Raw genomic sequence first — 25,890 nt, forward strand, 5'->3', positions numbered from 1 at the left:
GAAAATTGTATTCCTGTTTAATAAGAAGACGTTTAAGCTAATTATTCCTATCCTAAAGTATACCATTGCTTTTTTTGTACAAAGTTAATTAATTTAATAGTATTGCTCATTGGGACGTAATGGCTAACAATTAAAACTAGTGAGATAATTCAAGCCTCAAATACGCGAATAGTATAATTACGTATACGTATATATTTTAAAATAGCAATAACGACTTACAAAAAAAGTTTTTCTTTTACTTTTTCCCTCTTAAAGTGAATACACGTCTAATAAGCATCGTGTAAACTGTAAGTTGTACAATAATGGAGTACGCGAAGTATTCGAGGTTCTTGTTTAGAGAGCAATCAAATAACACGTTATTGATTAGCTTTGAGCTTATCGATAATTATACCCTAGCAACCATTTTAGATGGCGAATTAAATTATGCCAACTATAATCGTACACTTGATTCATCTGCGATTCAAATTGCTGTTTCGGTACAGAAACGAATGGCAAAAAATTAAGTAGCTTCACGTATGTTTCACCGATTATAGTCAGTTTCTAATTTCTAGGCTCTCTCAACTATTCCAACGTCAATGTCATAATAGCAAAATCTGTTTGAAGAGTTAGAAAAACACTATAAAAACTTTAAAGGCAAAGCTGAAAACTAAAAATGATCAAAATGGATTTTCGGAACGACGTTGAAGAGTCAAGAGAGTCTAGTTAGAAATCTCGAGGATTTTGATGGCCATCCATCAGCTAACCAGCAGCTGGCGGACGGGCAAGCTCCCAGGAGGATTTTCGTATAAGGAAAGTCACTTCCGGTTGCAGGACGAAAGTAGAAAATCCCATGAAGCTTTATCCTCACTGCGTCCTGATTTTAGCTCTGCGAGCCCCGCTTCTCACTGGAACATTCAAGAAGCCAAGGTTGGCCTTGCTCAGTGCTTGCTGGAGGACCTCAAGGCCACCTAAATTGATCGACCTTGATTTATTGCAAGCATCACAGGTGTACGGGACAGGATTAGCGGATGGGAATACGTTTTTCATTTTGCTGCCGCTCGTTTCATCTCCGGGACAGTATGGCACAAAGACAACTGGGATAAAACCCAATTGACCTATGACCGGAGTGGTTCCAGCGTTCTTGCTGGGCTCCACTAGGAAACAGGGACAGGCTCTCGGGTCTGGCACGATGGGAAGTGCCACGGATTTCACGCTTATCGAGCTTGGTGGCTGGACTCCGATCGCGTTCAGTTCTGGTACCATTTCCACCAACTCGTCCATTCTTGTTCTATTTACCTGCTTCAAGGTCGAAACCATTTCCTCCACCTGAGGCTTCGAGATCATTGGAGTACCGGTATAAGCATGGCTAAACTTATCCGCAGTGTCAATTGAGCTTGCGACTACCTCTAGGTAGCCTTGGTTCTTGCTGAGACCAGACTTTGGACTACTGTAATAACCTGAAGAGGACTTTTCTGGAATTTCGTATTGATTGGTAATGCCTTGATGCTTGATAAGCTGGGTATTCGTGTTCTCCAACGAGTTTACTTCTTCCGCGGTGAAGGTGGCTTGATCCTCCTGTTTCGAACTTAAACGCTGAAACTCTTTACCTTGGGATATTTTCAAAGGTGATTCTCGATTGTATTCAACAAGCCCTGTTATTTCTTCGATTTCTGGCTCAAGAACGTTTTCGTTAGAATTTTCTAGCTCGTGGGTGAAGCTTGTAGAATCGGTTGTGTATGCTGAATGAGGTTGGATTTTAATTGGACCTTGGTAATGTGGTCTGGAAGATTGTTTGTGTCCGGGATTGTAGCCTGGGTCACCTGGCCAAGGACCATCGGGTCCTGGGGATCCTGTGGGCCATGGACCATCGGGACCATCCGGTCCGACCCCTCCGTCTCCTCCAACTCCACCTACTCCGCCTATTCCCCCTATTGGGCCATCTGGTCCTTCTGGTCCTCCAGGATAACCTGGATAATTCGTATCATCTGAAACAAACGTTATAAAATATATTTAATAATGTAATTTAGTTAATAAAAATTGTTTATATGTCTATTTACTCGGTCGTTCTGGTACGTGAGACCCTGGATATTCTGGGTAACCTGGATATCCTGGATATGGTGGTCTTCCTGGTGATCCTGGGAGACCAGGAGCTCCGGGGGAGCCTGGATAGCCAGGTTGGCCTGGTGTGCCTGGAGAGCCTGGGTATGAAGGAGTTTCTGGGTAACCAGGATATGATGGAGATCCTGGGTATCCTGTGGCTCCAGGATAGCCAGGATAAGAAGGAGCACCTGGATGGGTTGGATAAGTGGGATATGAAGGAACTGATGGTGTCACAGGATGTATTGGATGAGGTGGCTGAGGTGCTGTCCCTGGTTGGCCAGGTTCTCCAGGAGCTCCTGGATAGCTAGGATATGGCGGGTATGGAATTATATCAGTAGAGCCAGGCTTTCCAGGCTGATGTGTTCCAGGATGTCCAGGCTTACCTGGTCTTCCTGGCTTTCCAGGTATTCCCGGTTTTCCTGGATGACCGACGTGTCCTGGAATTAGTCAAAAATAAAGTATGATATAAATAAAAAATTTCATGAAGATAATAAATCTATTTTTATAATTATTCAAAAATTGAAATTATCACAATAAATACTATCTTATTTTGTTAATAGAAATACTGATTAAGAAAATACTGATTATTCGAAATCTTGATAAACAAGTTTATTGTGCATAGAAGATGCCGTTCGTAAACGCTGTTAGTCAACATTGCGAAGAAAATTTTAATGATCGCGGTATACCTGGTTGAGCAGGTTTTCCTGGATGCCCTGGTGAATCTGGAAAGCCGGGATGAAGCGGATACGGTGGAACTCCGGGTTGGCCTGGCGTTCCTGGATGGCCTGGCGTTCCTGGATGGCCTGGCGTTCCTGGATGGCCTGGCGTTCCTGGATGTCCTGGCGTTCCTGGATGTCCTGGCGTACTAGGATGTCCTGGTAAGCTTGGATAACAGTGACCGCCCGGTTTGCACGATGACCCTGGTTTACCAGGTGTTCCAGGATGGCCTGGAGTACCAGGGGTTCCCGGGTGTCCGGGAGGGCCAGGATATGCTGGTTGACTTGGTATTCCAGGGTGACCGGGTGTTCCTGGATGTCCTGGAGAGCTTGGATAACAGTGACCGCCCGGTTTGCACGATGTCCCTGGTTTACCAGGAGTTCCAGGATGACCTGGAGTACCAGGGGTTCCCGGTTGTCCTGGATGGCCAGGATATGCTGGTTGACTTGGTATTCCAGGGTGACCGGGTGTTCCTGGATGTCCCGGTGTACCTGGAAGTCCTGGCGTTCCAGGATGTCCAGGTAAGCTTGGATAACAGTGACCGCCCGGTTTGCACGATGTCCCTGGTTTACCAGGAGTTCCAGGATGACCTGGAGTACCAGGGGTTCCCGGTTGTCCTGGATGGCCAGGATATGCTGGTTGACTTGGTATTCCAGGGTGACCGGGTGTTCCTGGATGTCCCGGTGTACCTGGAAGTCCTGGCGTTCCAGGATGTCCAGGTAAGCTTGGATAACAGTGACCGCCCGGTTTGCACGATGTCCCTGGTTTACCAGGAGTTCCAGGATGACCTGGAGTACCAGGGGTTCCTGGTTGTCCTGGATGGCCAGGATATGCTGGTTGACTTGGTATTTCAGGATGACCGGGTGTTCCTGGGACGGGAGGGTGTGGTGGATACGGTGGTAATCCAGGCTGGCCTGGCGTCCCTGGAAGTCCTGGCGTTCCAGGATGTCCTGGTAAGCTTGGATAACAGTGACCGCCCGGTTTGCACGATGCCCCTGGTTTACCAGGTGTTCCAGGATGGCCTGGAGTACCTGGGATCCCTGGGAGTCCTGGGTGACCTGGAACGCCGGGGTGTGGTGAATGTGGTGGAAATCCAGGCAGGCCTGGAGTTCCCGGATGGCCAGGTGTTCCCGGGTGTCCTGGTGAACCAGGAAAGCCGGGATGAGGCGGATATGGAGTTACTCCTCCTTGGCCTGGACTTCCTGGATGACCTGGAACGCCGGGGTATGGTGGATGTGGTGGAAATCCAGGCTGGCCTGGAGTTCCCGGATGGCCAGGTGTTCCCGGGTGTCCTGGTGAACCAGGAAAGCCGGGATGAGGCGGATATGGCGTTACTCCTCCCTGGCCTGGTATTCCTGGTGTCCCTGGTTGACCTGGTACGCCAGGGTGTGGTGGATGTGGTGGAAATCCAGGCTGGCCTGGAGTTCCCGGATGGCCAGGTGTTCCCGGGTGTCCTGGTGTACCAGGAAAGCCGGGATGAGGCGGATATGGCGTTACTCCTCCTTGGCCCGGAGTTCCTGGATGGCCTGGCGTTCCAGGTCGACCTGGTATTCCTGGTGTCCCTGGTTGATCTGGTACGCCAGTGTGTGGTGGAAATCCAGGCTGGCCTGGAGTTCCCGGATGGCCAGGTGTTCCCGGGTGTCCTGGTGAACCAGGAAAGCCGGGATGAGGCGGATATGGCGTTTCTCCTCCTTGGCCCGGAGTTCCTGGATGGCCTGGTATTCCTGGTGTCCCTGGTTGACCTGGTACGCCAGGCTGTGGTGGATGTGGTGGAAATCCAGGCTGGCCTGGAGTTCCTGGATGACCAGGTGTTCCCGGGTGTCCTGGTGAACCAGGAAAGCCGGGATGAGGCGGATATGGCGTTACTCCTCCCTGGCCTGGACTTCCTGGATGGCCTGGTATTCCTGGTGTCCCTGGTTGACCTGGTACGCCAGGGTGTGGTGGATGTGGTGGAAATCCAGGCTGGCCTGGAGTTCCCGGATGGCCAGGTGTTCCCGGGTGTCCTGGTGAACCAGGAAAGCCGGGATGAGGCGGATATGGCGTTACTCCTCCTTGGCCCGGAGTTCCTGGATGGCCTGGCGTTCCAGGTCGACCTGGTATTCCTGGTGTCCCTGGTTGACCTGGTACGCCAGTGTGTGGTGGAAATCCAGGCTGGCCTGGAGATCCCGGATGGCCAGGTGTTCCCGGGTGTCCTGGTGAACCAGGAAAGCCGGGATGAGGCGGATATGGCGTTTCTCCTCCTTGGCCCGGAGTTCCTGGATGGCCTGGTATTCCTGATGTCCCTGGTTGGCCTGGTACGCCGGGCTGTGGTGGAAATCCAGGCTGGCCAGGAGCTCCTGGATGCCCAGGTGTTCCCGGGTGTCCTGGTGAACCAGGAAAGCCGGGATGAGGCGGATATGGCGTTACTCCTCCTTGGCCCGGAGTTCCTGGATGGCCTGGTATTCCTGGTGTCCCTGGTGGACCTGGTACGCCAGGCTGTGGTGGATATGGTGGAAATCCAGGCTGGCCTGGAGTTCCCGGATGACCAGGTGTTCCCGGGTGTCCTGGTGAACCAGGAAAGCCGGGATGAGGCGGATATGGCGTTACTCCTCCTTGGCCCGGAGTTCCTGGATGGCCTGGTATTCCTGGTGTCCCTGGTGGACCTGGTACGCCAGGCTGTGGTGGATGTGGTGGAAATCCAGGCTGGCCTGGAGCTCCTGGATGACCAGGTGTTCCCGGGTGTCCTGGTGAACCAGGAAAGCCGGGATGAGGCGGATATGGCGTTACTCCTCCTTGGCCCGGAGTTCCTGGATGGCCTGGTATTCCTGGTGTCCCTGGTGGACCTGGTACGCCAGGCTGTGGTGGAAATCCAGGCTGGCCTGGAGCTCCTGGATGACCAGGTGTTCCCGGGTGTCCTGGTGAACCAGGAAAGCCGGGATGAGGCGGATATGGCGTTACTCCTCCTTGGCCCGGCGTTCCTGGATGGCCTGGTATTCCTGGTCTCCCTGGTTGACCTGGTACGCCAGGGTGTGGTGGATGTGGTGGAAATCCAGGCTGGCCTGGAGTTCCCGGATGGCCAGGTGTTCCCGGGTGTCCTGGTGAACCAGGAAAGCCGGGATGAGGCGGATATTGCGTTACTCCTCCTTGGCCAGGAGTTCCTGGATGGCCTGGTATTGCTGGTGTCCCTGGTTGACCTGGTACGCCAGGCTGTGGTGGATGTGGTGGAAATCCAGGCTGGCCTGGAGTTCCCGGATGGCCAGGTGTTCCCGGGTGTCCTGGTGTACCAGGAAAGCCGGGATGAGGCGGATATGGCGTTACTCCTCCTTGGCCCGGAATTCCTGGATGGCCTGGTATTGCTGGTGTCCCTGGTTGACCTGGTACGCCAGGGTGTGATGGATGTGGTGGAAATCCAGGCTGGCCTGGAGCTCCTGGATGACCAGGTGTTCCAGGGTGTCCTGGGGAACCAGGCAAACCGGGATGTGGCGGATATGGAGTTACTCCTCCTTGGCCTGGAGTTCCTGGCTGTCCTGGGTGACCTCCACCCCCAGGATAGGGAGGATACGGTGGTAATCCAGGTTGGCCCGGTGTTCCTGGATGTCCTGGTAATCCTGGGGAGCCTGGATGGCCAGGTTGTGATTGCCCATCTGGGGAGCAGTTACTTCCAGGCCTGCATGGTGTTCCTGGATATCCAGGGGAGCCAGGATGTCCTGGACTACCTGGGGAGCCTGGATGGCCAGGTTGTGGTTGCCCACCTGGGTAGCAATTAATTCCTGGTCGGCATGATGTTCCTGGAGTTCCAGGATGGCCTGGTGTGCCTGGAGTTCCTGGATGCCCTGGTGATCCTGGAGAGCCTGGGTGGCCAGGTTGCGGTTGTCCACCGGGGTAACAATTAATTCCTGGTCGGCATGATGTTCCTGGAGTTCCAGGATGGCCTGGTGTGCCTGGAGTTCCTGGATATCCTGGTGATCCTGGAGAGCCTGGATGACCAGGTTGCGGTTGTCCCCCCGGGTAACAGTTACTTCCTGGCTTGCAGGGTTTTTCTGGAGTTCCAGGATGCCCTGGCGTACCCGGTGTTCCTGGATGCCCTGGTGATCCTGGAGAGCCTGGGTGGCCAGGTTGCGGTTGTCCACCGGGGTAACAATTAATTCCTGGTCGGCATGATGTTCCTGGAGTTCCAGGATGGCCTGGTGTGCCTGGAGTTCCTGGATATCCTGGTGATCCTGCAGAGCCTGGATGACCAGGTTGCGGTTGTCCCCCCGGGTAACAGTTACTTCCTGGCTTGCAGGGTTTTCCTGGAGTTCCAGGATGTCCTGGCGTACCCGGTGTTCCTGGATGTCCTGGTGATCCTGGAGAGCCTGGGTAGCCAGGTTGCGGTTGTCCACCGGGGTAACAATTAATTCCTGGCTTGCAAGGTGTTCCAGGAGTTCCAGGATGGCCTGGCGTACCCGGTGTTCCTGGATGCCCTGGTGATCCTGGAGAGCCTGGGTGGCCAGGTTGCGGTTGTCCACCGGGGTAACAATTAATTCCTGGCTTGCAAGGTGTTCCTGGCGTTCCAGGATGGCCTGGTGTGCCGGGAGTTCCTGGAGAGCCTGGGTAGCCAGGTTGCGGTTGTCCACCGGGGTAACAATTAATTCCTGGCTTGCAAGGTGTTCCTGGATGCCCTGGTGGTCCTGGAGAGCCTGGGTGGCCAGGTTGCGGTTGTCCACCAGGGTAACAATTAATTCCTGGCTTGCAAGGTGTTCCTGGCGTTCCAGGATGGCCTGGTGTGCCGGGAGTTCCTGGATAACCGGGTGTGCCAGGAAATCCTGGTTTTCCAGGCTTCGGGATTCCGCTTGGATGGCAATAACTTCCTTGCTGGCAAGATGTACCAGGTTTTCCAGGTGTTCCTGGTAATCCTGGAGAACCTGGCGTACCTGGAGATCCTGGAGTGCCTGGATACCCTGGATAAGATGGAGTTCCAGGTGTGCCTGGATATCCTGGATACGATGGTACTCCAGTCTGACCAGGATATCCTGGTTCCTGCGGTTTACCTGGATGGGGTCCTGGAGTTCCAGCGGCTTGATTATCGGAACCTTCATGATGTGCGCATATCGGTGGGAAATGCAAATCTCTCCAAGCCGTCAAGATTCCATGATGGTCGTGATGTTCATGGTCGATAGACGAGCTTGCCTGCTCATGGTGTTCGTGTTCATGTAGGAAAATTTCAACGTCTTTTCCTGGTTGCACCACGCGATATCCCCATCCGTCACTGATATAAAAGGTCGTTCTCCACTTCCCATATGGATCTACGTAACCGTAGCATCCGTATGTAACACCATCCGGCCCATGAACCTCATGGTGAAATTGACCATTGGGGCTAACTTCGTATCCATAATTAAATGCGTCTGTAAAAAATATTTGCGACGCGCGATTAATATTAAATCCGGCTTGATTAATATTCATAACGCGTGTGAATGCGAGATGCTAAACTCACTTGTGTCAAAGTCCTGATTTAAATATTGTGACTTCTGTTCGTCACTGATATCCAAGATGACTTCCTTGCCCTTTCTGTTTTCCTGGGCCTGAACTGATTGTAGCAAAACTGCTGCAACCACCTAAAAATAAACCAACGTCAAAATTTAAAAAAATTATTTATCCAAATGTCTCTACTGAAGTCTCCACGAAAAAGATAAATTAACAACACGATTGTACAAATTTTGCTTCCTAATTATCCAATTGCAACTTTACAAATTTCAGTGTAAATCGTTCTGATTTTAATATGAATTGCAGATTCCTGTTTTATACGTTTTCGTCAATAATTCATTATTCAACAGCGAAAGTCGAAAGTGAAAAATCACGTGTAGAAGTTTTCGAAGTGCACATTTAATTGAGTAGGAATATTCTGAATAGGAATCGACAGTAGATAATAAGATTACTGTCAATCATAATTTCTCAGAAGCTTTTTTCTTAATAATGTAACTAACAGAAGCAGTAAAAGTATTATTAAAGTCATTTTTAAAATTGAGCTTCACGAAGACCTGTTATTATTTATTTTTCAATAGCCATTTTTTCCAATTTATACCATTGCAGTTGTTTTTTTATTTCACCGAGGGAATCAAAGGGAAACCGATGATACGTGAAATGATTTATCGTGGAATTATGCAAATTTATCCTTCTCAGTGATTCCCAACTGCTGAATTACCCCCTAGCAGGGTTGAGCGTTTAAAGATTTTTTTCAGTGGCTGTTTGTTATTTCAGGAGGATTAAGGCGATTGGTTGAACCGGTTAGCAAACAGGATTTTCGTCCCATTGTGGCCAGGTGCACGCGTCAGATGTTTTGGATTGGCGAGAGATCAAATGACTAGCTACAGCATTCCAGTAGGGATTAGCTTTGTGATTGCAAGTATCACCTTTCTCAAAGGCCTCGCACTTTGACACGATAACAATAACATGTTCCACCCCTTGGAACCCTTCCTAAAAGCTGGTCTATTATTTTCTTTATTAAAACTGATTCGGCTATCAAGATATCTTGTTCCTCGATAGTAACTAGATACCTAAACATTAAGTATAAGAACAAAGGTCTCAGAGATAAACATTAAATATTTTTAACAACGTGTTTCACCCCTTTGAGTTCTTCCTAATAACTGCTCACTTATTTTCTTTATTAAAATTGATTCGACTATCGAGATATCTTGTTCCTCGATAGCAACTAGGTACCTAAACATTAAGTCTAAGAACAAAGGTCTTACAAATAAAGATTAAATATTTTTAACGTATTTCACCCTTTAGAATTCTTCCTAATAACTGGGCAATTATTTTCTTTATTAAAATTGATTCGACACTATCAAGATATCTTGTTCCTCGATAGTATAACTAGATACCTAGACATTGAATCTGAGAACAAAGATCTTGAGGATCAACTCGAAATAAATAGGGTATAAAATTATTATCATATAGTATTTAACAAAAATGTGTTCCACCCATTTGATCTCCCTCTAATAAATAATCAATTATTTCCTACATCACAATACGAAAATATGTAATTCCTCGATAACAACTGTATACCTGGAAACTGAATCTAATCACAAAGATCTATGCGAGAAGAGAAATAATGACGAAATGGTTTTCGTGGTTAAAAATAATTTAAGCACGATCAGATTAACATGACATATGTAGGATGAAAAATCATTATCATAATGTTGATGGAAGTCTTTTTTTCTGGATGATTGCGTCATATTTCACCGGCTCCTCGGGGGGTTCATACTTTATTACTCTTGTTACTCCTGCCTGTATATATATATATATACGCAGAAGGATGATTCTTCAATCGGGGGAGTCGATTTCAAAACATTCCCATAAATCTATCTGCATTCTTAACCACGGATGTCACCGGCCATTCTCGTATGGAACTTTCCCTCTGCGTGGGTGGAACAAAGCTGATGCTGTTCTCTGATGAAAAACCAGCTGGATCTTCGATTCACACCAGCTTAAAATTCATTTTTATCGAATCCTCGCGACATTCCTCGTTCGCCAGCTGAAAATTTTCTTTTCACTCGAATCGAAATAAAAAATTGTCCTCCAACGTGAAAAACAATTCAATTTCATTCACGTTTCCTCCACCTCAATTCCCATTCCTATCTCGGCTTTTGTTTCAAGGGCGCCAAAGTGTGACTTGTCTGACAAAAACGTCACGTTTCGCGCGTGATTCAAATGTGTGGGAGGAGTAGATTTGGAATTTTAAACCCGAGGAAAATTCCAGACTGAGGATGGCCGCACTCTCTAATTAGTTATTATATTTCTGAAAAACGAACAATGAATCATGACGTAAGAGTAATTACATTTTGGAGGCCCTTCACGACTAACGTTTATCGAAGAGGTAAAACGCCTAAGGCCAGACCTGTTCTCCATTGCACAATCCAAGCAATTGCCAGTTACTTTCACTGTCTGGAGATTTCAATGCCCGAACGATAACAATCAAATTTTACGAAGCTCGAATTCTCGATTCATTTTTCACACTATTTTCTCTTCCTTATCAAGACAAATTCGTAAAAGGATCTTTGAATTTAATTTTGAAGCAGAGTTAAAGTGGACGATGTTTAAAGGTTGAAATTAAATATTGCAAAAACAATATTGGACTCGTGGGATCTTTAAGCAAGATGACATTTGATTTTTAATGGAATCGTCAAGATCTTCGGTGCTGATTGGTCGAAGAAACGTCTAATCGTTGAGTTATGATTCGCTGATAGGTGAGAGACAAGATTCGATAGATAAGAGGGACGGCTCATTTATAATTCCACCCACTTAACGTTATGACCACACAGACGTGCTAATAAAGGGGAAAGTGGAGAAGATGCTGGGTCTTCCACTGGCAGCTTCGTCACGCGTTATGCTTGAATCAGTCGAGCGTCCATTAAAAGGTTAATATATGCGAGCATATTAATCTTTCTGGTATTTATGCCGCGATATTTCAGTGGACAATAGCTAAATCACACTTTACTATTATTCCATTCATTGCAATTTCATGGTTCACCTCCCTAAACATTATAATCGTTCTCCAGAAAAACTCCAATTTCTATCAAACCTCTTATTATTATAATTATTTAGTTAACTGTTTTGTACAGTATTTTTAAGTAAATTTTCTGTTAATCTAGAAAAAATTAAATATTTTGTTTTATATAAACAATTGAAATATAATACTTATAGTTGGTAGGAGAATTGAAGTGAAATTATTGAATAAATTTGATTACGAATTAGCAAAAATGAGGAATGAAGGATGAGACTTAAGGGAGTGTAGAGAGATGGATTAGAAGAGAATTTAGTTTTTGAGTGAACGAATCGAGATGAAGAAGCTTCTTGACCGGTAGACATCGATCATTGTCAGTGATTCGATAAAGGATCATTTACCAGGGAACCTGTTTATCACGTATCACGTTTAACGTCAATTAAGCTAATTATCGACGACGCTCGTCTCTATAGATTAAAGAAAATCACCACTGGATTATCTTGACTTCGTTTCTCGTAATCCTTCGCGGAGATTTCCTGTCGACTCGTCCATAAATAATTCTTATCGCGAAAAAAAAAATTTCAGTAATTCCGTTTCATCCTGTCATTAAGGAGCTATCAAACAAATTACAACTGGATTATCCTGAATAAAATTTTTCTCGTCCTTCGCGACGTTTCCCGTCAGCGAGTCGATAAATAATCTTAAGTGGATCAATAAAATAATTCATTAAAATTCTACGATTCCTTTTTCCAAGAAAAATTGGCTGTTAATGAGGTTGATTGTGAAAAAAAACATTATGAGTAAAAAAAAAAAAAAAAAAGGCAGGAGCAATTTTGTTGACTGGCACGGAAGAAGATACAGGAGACTATAAGGAAAAAGAAAACAGTTACTTCTGGACAGTCACGAATTTATTTAAATACCGGTCGAGCAAGGAGAATATAAATGGGTGCGAACAAGGAGAGAACCGATTTGGCAGTGGGTGCACTTAATTTATAATCGTGGTTGAATCATTAATAAAATATCCAATTAATCAAGTCCATTAAAGAGATATAAATGTTTCTATAAATTAAACCTACTGTTCCTTTACATATAATTGGATAGAAAAAAATACAATCCTCAATTTTCCACAATTTTGAAAAAATTTTCTTTTTTTACCAATGAAATTCGCGATGAAAATGTGCAATTTCCAGGAATTTGGAAAATTGTACGAATGTGAAAAAATGTTTTTGTGTAGGTGAAGGGACAATGGGAATTGCAGAGAGAGTTCAATGAACTTTGGAAGTAAAAGAGAATTCTTGTGAGGGGAGGGGGAGGGGGTGGGAAGGATACAGTTGAAACGGAAGTAAGATGGATAAGATGGTAAGTTTGGAAGAAACGAAATTGGATGATTCGGATGTTCCTGAGACAAAATTGTCCGGAGCAATTGAAAAGTTCGATGAACCTCGTCGGGAGTTCGAGTAGAAAAAGAAATGTCGAGAGAGACGAGTGAGAAGTCAAGATTGATTACCCCTGACGTTGTATATATATATATATATGTATACGAGCCTACTCTCTTATCGTGCCTTTCTGTACGAGACTCGTGGCTCTCAGGATCGAGTAAACGTTTCTCGAATGGTATTATTAAGTAGCCGTGCCTGAATTACCACGCGATGTAATAATAGACCGAGAACTTGTGAATGAAAACCGGCACAGTCGAGTCAAGATCAATGCCACTTTTGTAATTCTACAACCGCTTCTCTCTATCTCTTTCTCACTCTCTTATATAAAAACACACTCACAAACACCTTTAATATTTAACATTTTTCCTACGTTTTCCCCAATTTTCCAGGAAAATAAATAATTAAATTTTCATGAAATAGAAAATTGAATTTTCTAAATTTATAAAATATTAATTTTCTCATGTTGAAAAATCGATAAGGATAATAATAAAGTAATGTGAATTATTATAAGAATATAACGGTTATTAATATTAATTATGATACACGAAGAAACGATAATTAAAGAAACACGAACGAAATGATCGATGAATCTGCAAAACCACAAAATCTAATAAAGTAACTAACAACGGCTCGTAACGAGCAACGAGTAGACTTTTTTTCAATGAATTTCGATTAACGATGTTCGTGGTCGAAGAAGAATCGGATTTCAAGGATTTTTATTAATGAGATTGTTACTTTCTCGTTGCGTCATTTCAATATTTCTCATCGAGCAATCGGAGATCTCTCTTTCGACCACGCTCTTAGCAGAGGATCATCGCTATATTTGCAATCAGCCACTGTGTGTACCACGCAAAAATATCTATAGAGTAATGTGTTGCACTAGGTATGCTCGAATCGCGTGGAATTCTATCGATGAACGTTAAAAAGTACGCTGATACTCTTGTAAAGTTATCAATAATTTTAAAAATAATAAAGGGGAGGGGGGTTAGTTAACAAATAAAAAAATTATGAAAAAGCTGCACAGAGTCACACGCGGAAAATTTGGTCGATAATTGGAGAACGGAAGCGACACTTTTAGGGATGTTGAAGACGTACCAGGCTGAGGAATTTTCCAAGGTTGAAGGGCCCCATGACGGTCGCGGGGACGTCGATGGTGTCTAAACGGTCGAAAAGTCCATTTGATGGTTGGTAGAAAAAGTTGGTAGCGTCAGAGAAAAATGAATGGAAGCTGAGCCGACGCAGATAGCTCGAACGCGAAGACTGGAGGTCCTCGGAGGTTGATGAAGGCTTTTATGCAGAGTGGGGGGGTCGCCAACCGGACCCCGAACGTCCAACTTGCTGTTTTGCCCATCCTCCATGTCTTTCTCTCCTCTTTTTGCCATTCTTCTCTTTCTTCCTTGTACCACACCACGATACCCCCCCCCCCCCCCGATTACCTGCACGGTACCCCACTTGAAGCCCCCAAAGGCCTTCTTCTTGCACGAAGCTGCTACCATTTTATTTCTTCCTCATTACTCCACCCAATTAGACTCTGAACCACCTCGATAAATTCTCACATTTCCATCCGACCATCGCTCACAATTTTTTCACACTTTTCACTCAATTTTCCTCTGATTTTTGTCTGGGAAAATTAACGCAATCGAAATATTTCCCAAGCCATGTTTCCCTTACACTTCAATTATTTACAAATCATCATCGCTCAATTTTACAGCTCCACTTTGTTCCATCCTCGACATTAAGCAATATTTGTACCATCTTTTACCAACAGGCACTCTGCTTTTACGAGAATTTAATACGGAAACTCAGAAGCACTTTGCCATCCGAGAGGAGGAATAATACTCTCTCGCGGCTGCATTTTCGTAACTAGTGAATTCGATATTATATCAGTTTTCCAGAAAATTTTTATTCGTATGTAAGAAATGACAGTTACTCGAGCTGAAACTCAAGAAGAAACCGAGGCAGATCATTTTCCTGAATTTTCCTAACTCGAGAGGGCTTTTCCTGGAAAATTCGACCGGAAGAGGATTTTCCCGGAAAATTGGAAAAGTCGAGTTTTCACGAATGAATAAAATGAATATTTTCCTGTGTGAATGGACTTCTTGGAAAATTATATCAATATTTTCCACGACTTTTTGACAAAAATGGAAAATTACAGATTTTCCTGGATGAATCAGTTGGGTTTTCTCGGAAAATTCCGTTGTCGTTGGTCGATGATGATTTTTCACTGATATTGAAACGTCATTCATCGACGTTCGATTTGTCCCGAAGTTGGTAACGGATATTCAACGACAGTTATGGCTCTAATTTAGCACTTAACATGCGAGCAAAGTAACACCTCAGCTTCGGGTTCCTTTATTCTTCCACGACATTCATCAATCATTGAAAATCAGTCGTCATTCTCTGTGCTCTCCTTTCAGTCATCCACCCCCCCCCCCCCTAAAAAAAAGAAAAAACTATTCATCATTCCCCACGCGAATTCTTCTCTGCAATTTAAACACGTCCAATTTGCTGTTTAAAAAAGGATTTTAAACATTTACTCAACAACGTGTTAAATTTTTAAATTCCTCAAAACGTACGTGTTTTTTATTTAAAATTACCCCCACTCCCCACGAAAATTCTCTTCGTTAATATATAAAAAAAAATCCTATTATATCAAATTAAGGATAGTATTTATTTTTCGTTAAATCTCAGAGCCAATATATTTCTTCGTGCTAATTTAACACGACGCGTTTGACCATTTTAACATCGATTCGTGAGGTTTGAGAAAAATTGATGATCTCGGTAATTGGAAGGAATTATACATTCCAGTGGAATTTATCCATGAGTTATCTAATATATCTTAGCGAGTAGGCATGGTCATTTCCGAAACTGTTTTCGCTTACGTGACGATAATTAATTAAATGGACGACAGAGGACCACAGCTCTCGTCTATATTTGGACGACGAGTCTCTTCTGGGGAAAAACTCGGAGATGAATCAGCAATGGGCTCCTAGGAAATTCCTGGACGCTCGCGTGTAGATTCGGCAAGGCCATCCGAGTCGTGTAAGCGCGGACGTTTCTTTTTATCCCCACTCCAAAATTTTTCAATTTTTGTCTCGAGTGGTCCTCGAGGAAAAAAAACGAGGACCACTAAAACGGGCTGAAAAATTCGAGTTGGGTGAAAATGAATGGAAACCCCATAATCTGAATCGTGCAAATGCGGACGTTTTTTTCTATCCCCCCTCAAAAATTTTTCAATTTTTCTCTGGAGTGGTCCTCGAGGAAAATGAAGAGGATCACGAAGGTGGGTTCAAGAATTCGAGCTGAGTGAAAATGGAAAATCCCTAACCGGAATCGCGTAAGTGCGGACACTTTTTTTTATCCCATCCTCCAAAATTTTTCAATTTTTATGTAGAGTAGCCCTCGAGGAAGAAAAACAAGGACCACGAAGGTGGACTGGAGAATTTGAGTTGGATGAAAATGGAAAGTCCATAATAGAGGAAAAGCACGAAAGGAATGAGTGAAAATGAAATAAAAATCCTAGCCATGGTCCTGAAAGCTTCGATCAATCGACGAACGTTCGATAAAAGTTTCTTGACAGCTGTCCAATGACGAATCAATTCTCACCGTCGAGTACCAGCTGACTTTGCTGTACAGCTAATCCCTTCTAACGAACCTAATCCCATTTGGACATGGAATTCCTCATCGTTCGCCAGATACACCGTGTGAAAATTATTTCAGCCAAGGTCCTTCTTGGTTTTTTTTCTCTCTATTTTAACTATAATAGAATTCATCGCAATTTACGTTTTTCTCTCAGTTTCCTTCAATTGCGTTGTTGATAATTTTCAATATGGAGGAATGAAAATTGGAGAGGGGATTTTTCTATTTACACTCTAATAGAATTCATCGCGATCCACGTTTTTCCCTCGGTTGCCTCGAATTGCATTGTTGATGGTTTCATATATATATATGTAGAAGAATAAAAAATGAAGAGAGGGATGAACGCGTTAATATTATAACACCAAAATTTAAACTCGAAGCTTTTAATTATTAACCCCTACCCCCTGTATAAAATTTCTAAAAAAATACACAATTTAAAGATATTTTTCCTTATATACATATAATTAAATAAAATACCAAATACAATATTCTTTTCTTCTCATATTTTTAATGATAAAAATCTAAAGAACAGATTGATATTATATACAAAATCCATAAATGTTTCAATTTTTTTCCTTCAACGAGGACACAAAATTATAATTGCAATTTTTTTTCTCTCAAGCTTAAAAGAACGAAGTATAAAAAGAAAAATAAAAACTGGACGAGTCCAGCTATTTAGCGTTGCCCTCGTGCATCATCGCTCGTCCTAAAGCCCAGCCATTTTTACCTTCAAGGTTTTTCACCGAGCGACGACATAAAGATCTGGATCTCGAAGGTGAGGAGGACGAATTCGTTCCATGATTTCTACTGCTCTTGGCCATCCTTGCTATGACGAATCTCTGCCCTCCAGCACTTCCATATTCCGATCTTCTTCTTCGTTTTCCCATATCCTCTTTGTTCATCCAGAAACGATTTTCCCTCAGAGCGAGAAAATTCGTCAGGTTTTTCCTTCCTAGAAAAAAACTAAATCGTAATCGGTATTTTTATTCTTCTTATTTTTTGCTCTTCGAATCACCAATGGAAGCGAGGCTCCAGGAAGGTTCTCTTTAAATTTAGAGGAATTTATACATATATATATATATATATATATATATAGCTTGATGGAATTAAGAGTGTGGGACACTGGTGATTGTGCAAAGTGGACACGGTGCTATAATTTCATACGCCTTGAGGCTTCCTGACTTTTGCGAAATCGTCCCTTTAAAAGTCTGGGATCCTTGTACACCGAGGAAGCCTCCTTTGATGATAATTCGCCAATTGCATTCACGTGATTCGCTCTGATCGAACTTTCTCACCGACGTGTCTTTGGTCTTGTAGGAGAAAGGGAGCAATGGAATATAATAGAATGTTTTTTTTTTACAAGGCAGAAGCATATGTATACAAAATTGTGGAAATAAAAATGAGAGTCGAGAATAAGAAGTTTTTTGTCACTGTACGAGTCAAATGTATATGTGTATATATATAGAGAGAGAGAGAGAGAGAGAAATGAAAAAGGAGATAAAAATGCAGAAATGAAAATGAGAGTCGAAGACGAGAAGATAGGGGAATAAGAATGAAGAATATACAGGGTATCCAATAAGTAGATATTGATCTAAATTTCTGAAAATTGACAATCTTTATCAATAAAGTATAATTACTAAAGACAAAAAAAAATGTATAATTTAAGAGATTTAAAACCATAATAAATTTTTCAACAGAGTCTATTAAGAAATAAATAAAATTTATAAGGATTTTTTATTGTGAATCTTCTTTTCTGTCGAGAGTTATCGACTTACAAAGTACCCTATATATATATATATATATATATATAATAGACCAAGAGGGAGGATGAAATGATAGATCAGAAGCAGAAAGAGAGTAAAAGAAAAAGTGTATGTACAAAAGTAGAGAAAGAGTGGGTGGGGGAGGGGAGGGGGGAGTAAAAATTCATAGAGTTGTCTGAATCGCGAGGGATAGTCTGACGCAGTCGGAATACGAAGCAAATGCGGATGCCTCGCTGGAATGGCAACGAGTGGAGCAGAAAAAAGGATTTTTCATAGTGGCTTCTCAATGCCACAGCTAGCGTATAATAATCCGTCCCTCGTATATTTACTCCGTTGATACGATCTCTTGGCAAATTTAATAAAACAAACGCACAGCTGCCATTCCTAAACCATTAAATTATCGCAGCCACATCTAATTTCTCTTTCTCTCTCTCTCTCTTATTTACTTTACGGAGCGAAAAAATCATTAAACTAGCTCTCTCGCTCATTCAACTCGAAGGTCGAATCTCTTAATTAACCAAATATGGCTAATTACCTTCGATTCTCCAGAAACTCATAAAAGGATACAAGATATGGACGTTTGAAGATTATCCAAGCTTGATAAATTTTTTTCAACTTTAGAGTACTTCGCATTTATCGAGAATAATTTTTTTAGTCAGAGGTCAGATATTTGGATTTAATATTTATATATTTAATATGTGTAAATAATTGTATTCTTGGTTACATTTATGTAGTTTAGATATAATCATTAATTATGAAAATCCATAAATATTTTCCAATTTTGTAGAATGTTAAAAAAAGTATTTATGCAAAGTTTGCTTATGTTATTAAATTTGGTTATTGAAACCTTAATAGTTATCAATGTTATGAGGTCAAAGTGGAAATATTTTCAATTAATCTTTGTTAATTGAACCATTAGTCTTTAATAATTGTTATACATATTTTTATATAATTATAATAATATATTCTTATAATAACCATTGTTAATTAATATTAAGAACAGTATTTCTCTGATTGAATTCATATATATATATATATATATAGATATAGTGTTTAGGAAGTTTCTAATATCATTAAAACACGAGTTGCCAGACTGGATGGATTGATTAATAGTTTTAGAGTTGCATTATCGAGTTTTCTTTTTTCCAAGCAACTATAAATCAATTTAATTGATTTCCTAATGAGAGACTGACAGAATTACAATAATCAAATTTTGGCCAGTGAGTGAAACTGTACAGGTGTATATTATATATGTGCACAGTAATATAATTCATAGATTTATAATAATATGCATAAATAGGACTGGATCCTGGCTGATCCAATTGGCCCCCCAGCAGCATAAATTCGGATAGGCCACCTGTGACGATTCGCGGGACGCTATCAGCTATTGCGCAACTACCCGGAATTTCTGAGGTAGCCATACAAATCTCAATAATTCCTACAGAGGATATTCCACGATTCCCATTTTTTTTCGATTTTTCAATTTTTATTGCTAGAGAAAGTGTTATTTTCTCGCCCGATGCACGATTTATAGATCTTTGGCTTTTTTCACGTTGGTTTTTGGTGTAGCGAGAAATTTAAAGGGAGATAGAGAATGAAGGCAGAAACACAATTAACAATAAATTTGCTAAATAACTTTTTCAGAGATTTAAACAAAAAAATTGTATAACTAGAAAAATTTCCTAATTTTTATTAGTTATTGTGTGAATAATAAAAAAATTCATTTATATATAGTTGTTTAATTAAAAAATTGAATAATCTAGACACATAATAAATAAAGGGAGAAGAAAAAAATACAATGAAAAATGAATTTACCAAAGAATTTCTTTAGACGTTTAGAAATAAAATGTCAAATCAAAAATATTGTCTATATTTTATCGCTTATCATCCGAATAATAAGTAAAGAAATTCATCTGTTTATAGCATTTGAATGAAGAAATTGAATAATTTCGACGTAAGAAATAAAGATTGACTGAAACGATGTTCGAGAGCCGTTCTCATGAGATAATCGAATTAGATAATCCGAAGAGTCAATTGGAGGAGGAAGAATGGAAATTAGAAATTCGGTGAAAGTGATTTGTCCTTTGACACCGATGACGAAAATATTTTCATAACTATTTTGTAATGTTCTTTTTGTCATTCATTCAAAAATAAAAAAAGATCCATGTAACAATCGATGTATCAAAACTTATCTCGTATAGTAAGATTTTTTCTAATAATTCCCTAATGTCCTTTGAGAAAACATTATAAATTATCCCACAATTACAATACAAAACAAATTACGTTAATATCAAAGACATGATAAAATTCTAGAAGAAACAGCAATAAACGCTCTATGAAATATTAAGAGAACGTAATTGGACGAGGAATGACAAGATTGTAAATTTTCCTAAGGTTAAAGGCAAGCTAATGTTTTATAAAGGTGAGAAGCGTGCATCTTCAATTTTCATGGAAATCTTTCAAGCACTTCGTTGATATTTACATAGCTAAACATACAACTTACATTGATATTTAACAATTATATAGCAATAATACATTCATTTTGCATTGAAATTATCAAATAATGTATTAAAACAATTTTTTTCATCACAGTATAACAAAGCAACGAATCAATAATTTTTATTCATTTATCTACACTAAAAAAATTACATTATTTAAACAAATCTTTATTTAAAATATTTACCATTAAATATTTACAAAATATGATTGAAATTGAATAAAAGGGTTGTATTTGATTTGACGTAATTAATTTGTATTAAATTCAATCAAATTATTCCCATCTCACTGTATATATATATATATATATATGTATAATTATGAATTTTTATTTGTTATTAATTATTATCATTATTGGAACACGATTCACGATTCCATAATTTTTAATGAAGTTATAGACGAAGAATCTTTCCTAGGTCAGTCGAACGAGACGGATCATCAATTTTTATGCGTTATTAATCCGTTATTATAATTGTTCATGAATAATTATATCGCAAGATGGCTTTCACCGGATCCTATACGGAATGCACCGGTATTTCCAGGTGATTTTCGACGAGTCTTTCTGGGATTTATGCGGAATCGCGAGTCCAGTAGTGATCAATCCTAGGCAAAACTTGGCAAGAGGAAAGGGAAAAATGAAAGAAATTCCCAAGAATCACATAACTTTCACCCTAATTAGGAATTTCGATTCTATAATCTAAGGCTGTTCCGTAATGTCTTGAAACTTTGCGAAAACTTTTTATTTTTATCGATCAACGCCATCTACGAAATTCCAAAGAATAGCCACACCAGCCCAACACTTTGCTAAACTCTGTATCATTCATTTCTCTTATCTCTTATCACTTTCCCCCTTCCCTGTATTCTTTTGCAAAAAAAGACTGGAAGCATGGCTTTAATATATTTTTTCTCGCCCTCGTTAGTCTTTTCATGGAAAATTCTATTTTAATTATTCTCGCACACTGGTTAACACTTTATTATTTGCTCTCGTTGAGTGTCATTCGTTCTCGTGATTCCCTTTTAAATGTGTTATGATTTTAATACCTTCGTGTAAGGATTATTTATTTATTTATGTAAAAAAAAAAACAAATTTTTTACGAGTTGGAATGTAATATCGAGTGGTGGTTGAAGGATGTACAGAGTAATGTAGGGTTGTCTATGAATTAAAAATTTGGAAGTGGAGGAATTACCAGATTATTTATGACTCTTTGTCGAGGCAGACCAGAAAATTGTACGAAATTGCACGTCGTTATAACTGGTCGTTTCGATGCTTTTTTTTTTCCTCGACTCTATCGTCCACTTTGAGAGCATGAGTAAATTTGCTGGACTATCTGTATTAGAATTTGTGCTGATGGGAGTAAAAATTTATTCGTTGATTAGGCTTATCTCGAGTTTATTTATAACATTGCGTGGACTCCCTCGATTGCCGAACTTTCCTGCTTCGCCTGAATTATTGTTCCAGCCCGGAGGTTAAGGTCCCCAGTGGGTGAACCGGTTCCTGCGTAACTTCACCGCTAAAAATCTATTCAGACTCATTACAACTGCCTCCGCGAATTCCTTCGGCGAATAAAAATTCGTCAAAAATTAAAGCGTTTAAATTATAATGAAGCTTTTATAGGCTGATGGCTTTGGTGGTGGGGTTCTTGGAATTCTGTGGAGTCGTGTAAGGGTGTAACTATGCGTCATTAAAAATGTATTCAGGCTAATTACAAGAGCCTCGATCATTTCTTTTTGAGAATATAAATTTTATAACAAAATTAAAGAGTTTGTAATCGTACGTCATAATTATTAAAATTTATAAAACTACTTTGGTGATGGGATTCTTGGAATTCTGTGGAGTCATGTAAGGGTGTAACTACGTCACTAAAAATCTATTCAAGCTAATTACAAGAGCCTCGACAAATTACTTTGGAGAGAATAAATTTTATAAAAAAATTAAAGAGTTTGCAATCGTATGTAATAATTATCCAAGTTTATAAAATTATTTTGGTAATGGGATTCTTGGAATTTTTGGGAGTCATGTAAGGGTGTAACTACGTCACTTAAAATCTATTCAGACTAATCACAAGAGCCTCGATAAATTACTTTGGAGAGTATAAATTTTATAAAGAAATTAAAGCATTTGCATCGTACATTAAAATGATTAAAATTGACAAGACATGCAATTTTGGTGATGGAATTCTAGGGAGTCATCTAAAGGTGTAACTAGAAATCTATTTAGACTCATTACAACAGACTCGATACCCATACAACACACTTGACTAAAAGTTTTCTTATAGACATCTTTAATCATCCAATTGACTAAAATTTTTAAGTCACTTGGTACTGTATGGGTAATTTCTTTTGGAAAATATAAATTTTATAAAAGAATTTTAACATTTGCAATCGTAAGTGAAAATTATCAAAATTAATAAGACAATTTTAGTAAGGGACTCTTTAAATTCTGGGGAATCGTGTAAGGGTGTAACTGTGTCATTAAAAATATATTCAGACTCGTTGCAACTACCTCGACAAATTTCTTTGGAGAACAAAAATCTATAAGAAACATTAAAGCATTTGCAACCGTACGTTAAAATTATTAAAACTGATAAGACAATTTTGGTGATGGAATTCTTGGAATTCTGGGGAGTCTTGCAAGGGTGAGAATCAGCTAGCGAGGAGAACCGATTGATTTATGGACTTTGGTGCAATAAGAACGTCGACTTAATCTCTCGATTAACATTTCTCGAAACTTTCGATTAACCCCAGGACCCCCTGACAGCGTTGACAGGCGAATGTTTCCTGCCAATCACCCACCTCCCCTCAGCCATTCTACGAGAATAAAAAAATCCTCTTTATTGTTTAACAATTTTCATTACCAGAGTTTTTCTAAAAAATTCCAAATAAATGTAACTAGATAATTTTATTCACTCTATTTATTTTATACAACTGTACTAAATAAATTAATCCAAAAAAGAATAAAAAAAATATCTAAATAAAATCGTTTATTGGTTCTCTGTTTACTTCTTGATTGATCTGCTGCTGTTTCGTTCTGACGATAAGTTGGGTGCATTTGTATGGTAATGGAAGTAAAGATTTCAAATAATGTGGAAAGGAAATTGTTGTTGGGGGGAAGTGGGTGGTAATGAATGTTACGTACTGGAGGAGGTAGTATTGCAGTTGCTGAAGAAATTCGAGGGAGCTGATGTATTTTGTAGGTGAAAAATTGGAGGTCCAAATGTGGAATTCTAGCAAGAATCTAAAACGGTGCTGATGTGCTCGATCCATCTAATGGAACGATCCAATCCTGCCTCATCCATCCTTACTAGAATTATCGACTTCTCTTTCAGACCTTGTCACTTGCTAACCTGACGCACCTGAATTATTCTTAACAATCTTATTTCCCTTCTATTATGGTCTCCTAATTAAATCTCGAGTCTCGAGCTAAGAACACATACACACGCACACTTTCCATTATCACTAAAACACAACACATACACACTTTGCACAGAAAAACTATATACCCTCGAGCTAAGAAACAGTTAATCGTCTGTTTTCCGCTTTTTCTGGAAAAAAACAAATTAAAATAAAATTTATAATTCCACAAAATTCTCTTCTTAAAATTCTGTTTTAAAATTTATAGTATTCGATCGATCGATATCTTAATATGATTCTTATTATAATTTGCTTATCTGGCTGCTTTATCGTATATCGATCGATATCTACATTCGAATCTTATTCGAATTTGCTTAATTTGTTTACCTTCGTACAATTCTAGGAATAAAAATCTTTGGAGAACGTCGGGTCATTGACACCATTTTTTTTAGTACTCGTATGACGATGGTATTTTTTCAGTTTTCGAAGGTCGTTTCGTTTAATTTGTTGATAATTCTTATTCGGTTGTTGTTATGATTATTTTTGATAATGTAAAAATTGCTGGATAAATCCCTGAGATATAACGGTCATTGAGACGGATTTCAAGGATTAATATCGATCCTTTGTCACTTTGATCGTCATTTTTATTACATTTTTATTCTAATTCTCATAATATTTTTGCTTCCACTCGCAATAATTGACGCTAATAATTCCTTAATCTCCGTTTTTAAATATAACTAATGATTTTTTAAATCAGTTATTATTCTAATTCCTCGCTCGATAAATCTTTCGAGTCATTAGCGAGGATTTCAAAGGCTCGCATCGATCCTTTGTCACTACGAGCGTCATCTTTATTAGAATTTTATTCTAATTCCAGCAGAGTTTTCCTGGACGTTAATTATACTCCCAGGTCATTGACCCTGATACCCAAGAAATTTGTTTACCTCGATGTGATCTTGCTACGTTGGATAAATCTTCGAGTAATCAACGGTCATTGACGCGGATTTCAAATGTTTTCCAAGAATTCTTCATAGATCAGTTGTGAAAAAACAGGGGGGGGGGGGGGGGAGGGGTACTGGATGTGATCCAAGTTAATTAATGGCAGGCGTGACTAGTTTAATGTGTACGTGAATATTACACGTTTGAGGTAAATGGTTAAAACGTATCAGAAACCTGTAAATTCATAAGAAACTAATTGTTTTAAGAACATAATAATAAATATGTTTCTTGTATACAGAATTTAATTAAACAAATACGAAAAACAAACAATTTTTTACATCAAAATTTATTTTAGTCCCTGAATGGACCAAACGATGCACAAGATCATCGATTCTATGAATAAGAAGTCTAAAAAGAAATAATTTATAATCCTTAATAATTTTTTTAATGATCACAAATATATAAAAATTGCTATACAAATTTAGTAAAAAAAAGAAAATCTCTAATTTACTATCTCTGCACGAGTTAATTAGACACCTTGTATACTTCTCCACGCCACTCTCTAAAGTTCCTCGCGTAATTTGATTCTACGACGAGAGGATCGACGAACTTTTAACGTCATTTTTGACTCCCCACGAGGCAGTCCTTTTCACATATTTTTTCATGATCCTCCTCGCTACTCTCTGAACTTTTAATTAGCCCTCCAACGCAGCAAAAAAAAACATCTGAAATTTTACAACGTCAGTCGTTGAATTAAACGAGTGAAACGAGTCGATTAATTAGAGAGCAGCATGTAGGAATATTCTTGGCGAGGCACGAGGGGTCGTTGAGACTTTAATCGACGTTTTAAAAAGTGCCTATGGAGTGGCTATATAACATCTCGTCACTTCCGCCTGAAAAATCGGCTCGGTCGCTCAACGCTAATTTTTTCTGGCTTTCCTTATGAATTAATTAACGCTGTGTTTCGCGTTAGGATTGCGAAGGACAACGAAAATACGTGTTGTAA

At 40.4% G+C, this 25,890-nt stretch overlaps 1 protein-coding gene across 1 annotated transcript; it reads right to left on the reverse strand.

Annotated features, from left to right (window-relative positions):
* Window positions 1-26: 26 nt before the first annotated feature.
* Window positions 27-9,989, reverse strand: LOC136780119 (collagen alpha-2(IV) chain-like). Its single transcript, XM_066738235.1, has 17 exons — window positions 9,918-9,989; window positions 9,820-9,846; window positions 9,642-9,749; window positions 9,537-9,595; window positions 9,400-9,471; window positions 9,263-9,308; window positions 9,049-9,183; window positions 8,739-8,792; window positions 8,613-8,656; window positions 8,503-8,548; window positions 8,249-8,369; window positions 4,998-8,159; window positions 3,171-4,916; window positions 2,766-3,116; window positions 2,037-2,516; window positions 1,276-1,964; window positions 27-884 (listed from the first exon to the last, which is right to left on the reverse strand). The coding sequence occupies exons 1-17, from the start codon at window positions 9,987-9,989 to the stop codon at window positions 882-884; spliced, it is 7,215 nt and encodes a 2,404-aa protein (XP_066594332.1). The 3' UTR covers window positions 27-881.
* Window positions 9,990-25,890: the final 15,901 nt, after the last annotated feature.

This window comes from Prorops nasuta, unplaced genomic scaffold, assembly GCF_024137725.1.
Source record: "Prorops nasuta isolate Cenicafe-Biocafe unplaced genomic scaffold, Cenicafe_Pnas_1.2 PNAS00018, whole genome shotgun sequence".
In the NCBI taxonomy this organism is placed as follows: Eukaryota; Metazoa; Arthropoda; class Insecta; order Hymenoptera; family Bethylidae; genus Prorops; species Prorops nasuta.

Bases quoted from the DNA above. Each gene is read 5' to 3' on its own strand.
- LOC136780119 (XM_066738235.1), bottom strand. From the start codon at position 9,989: ATGACGCAATCATCCAGAAAAAAAGACTTCCATCAACATTATGATAAT. The intron at 4,917-4,997 runs GTTCACCAGGAC...CTGGCGTACCAG, and splicing joins GCCTCATCCCGGCTTTCCTG to GTCAACCAGGGACACCAGGA. The intron at 2,517-2,765 runs GTATACCGCGAT...GACTAATTCCAG, and splicing joins AGGAAAACCTGCTCAACCAG to GACACGTCGGTCATCCAGGA.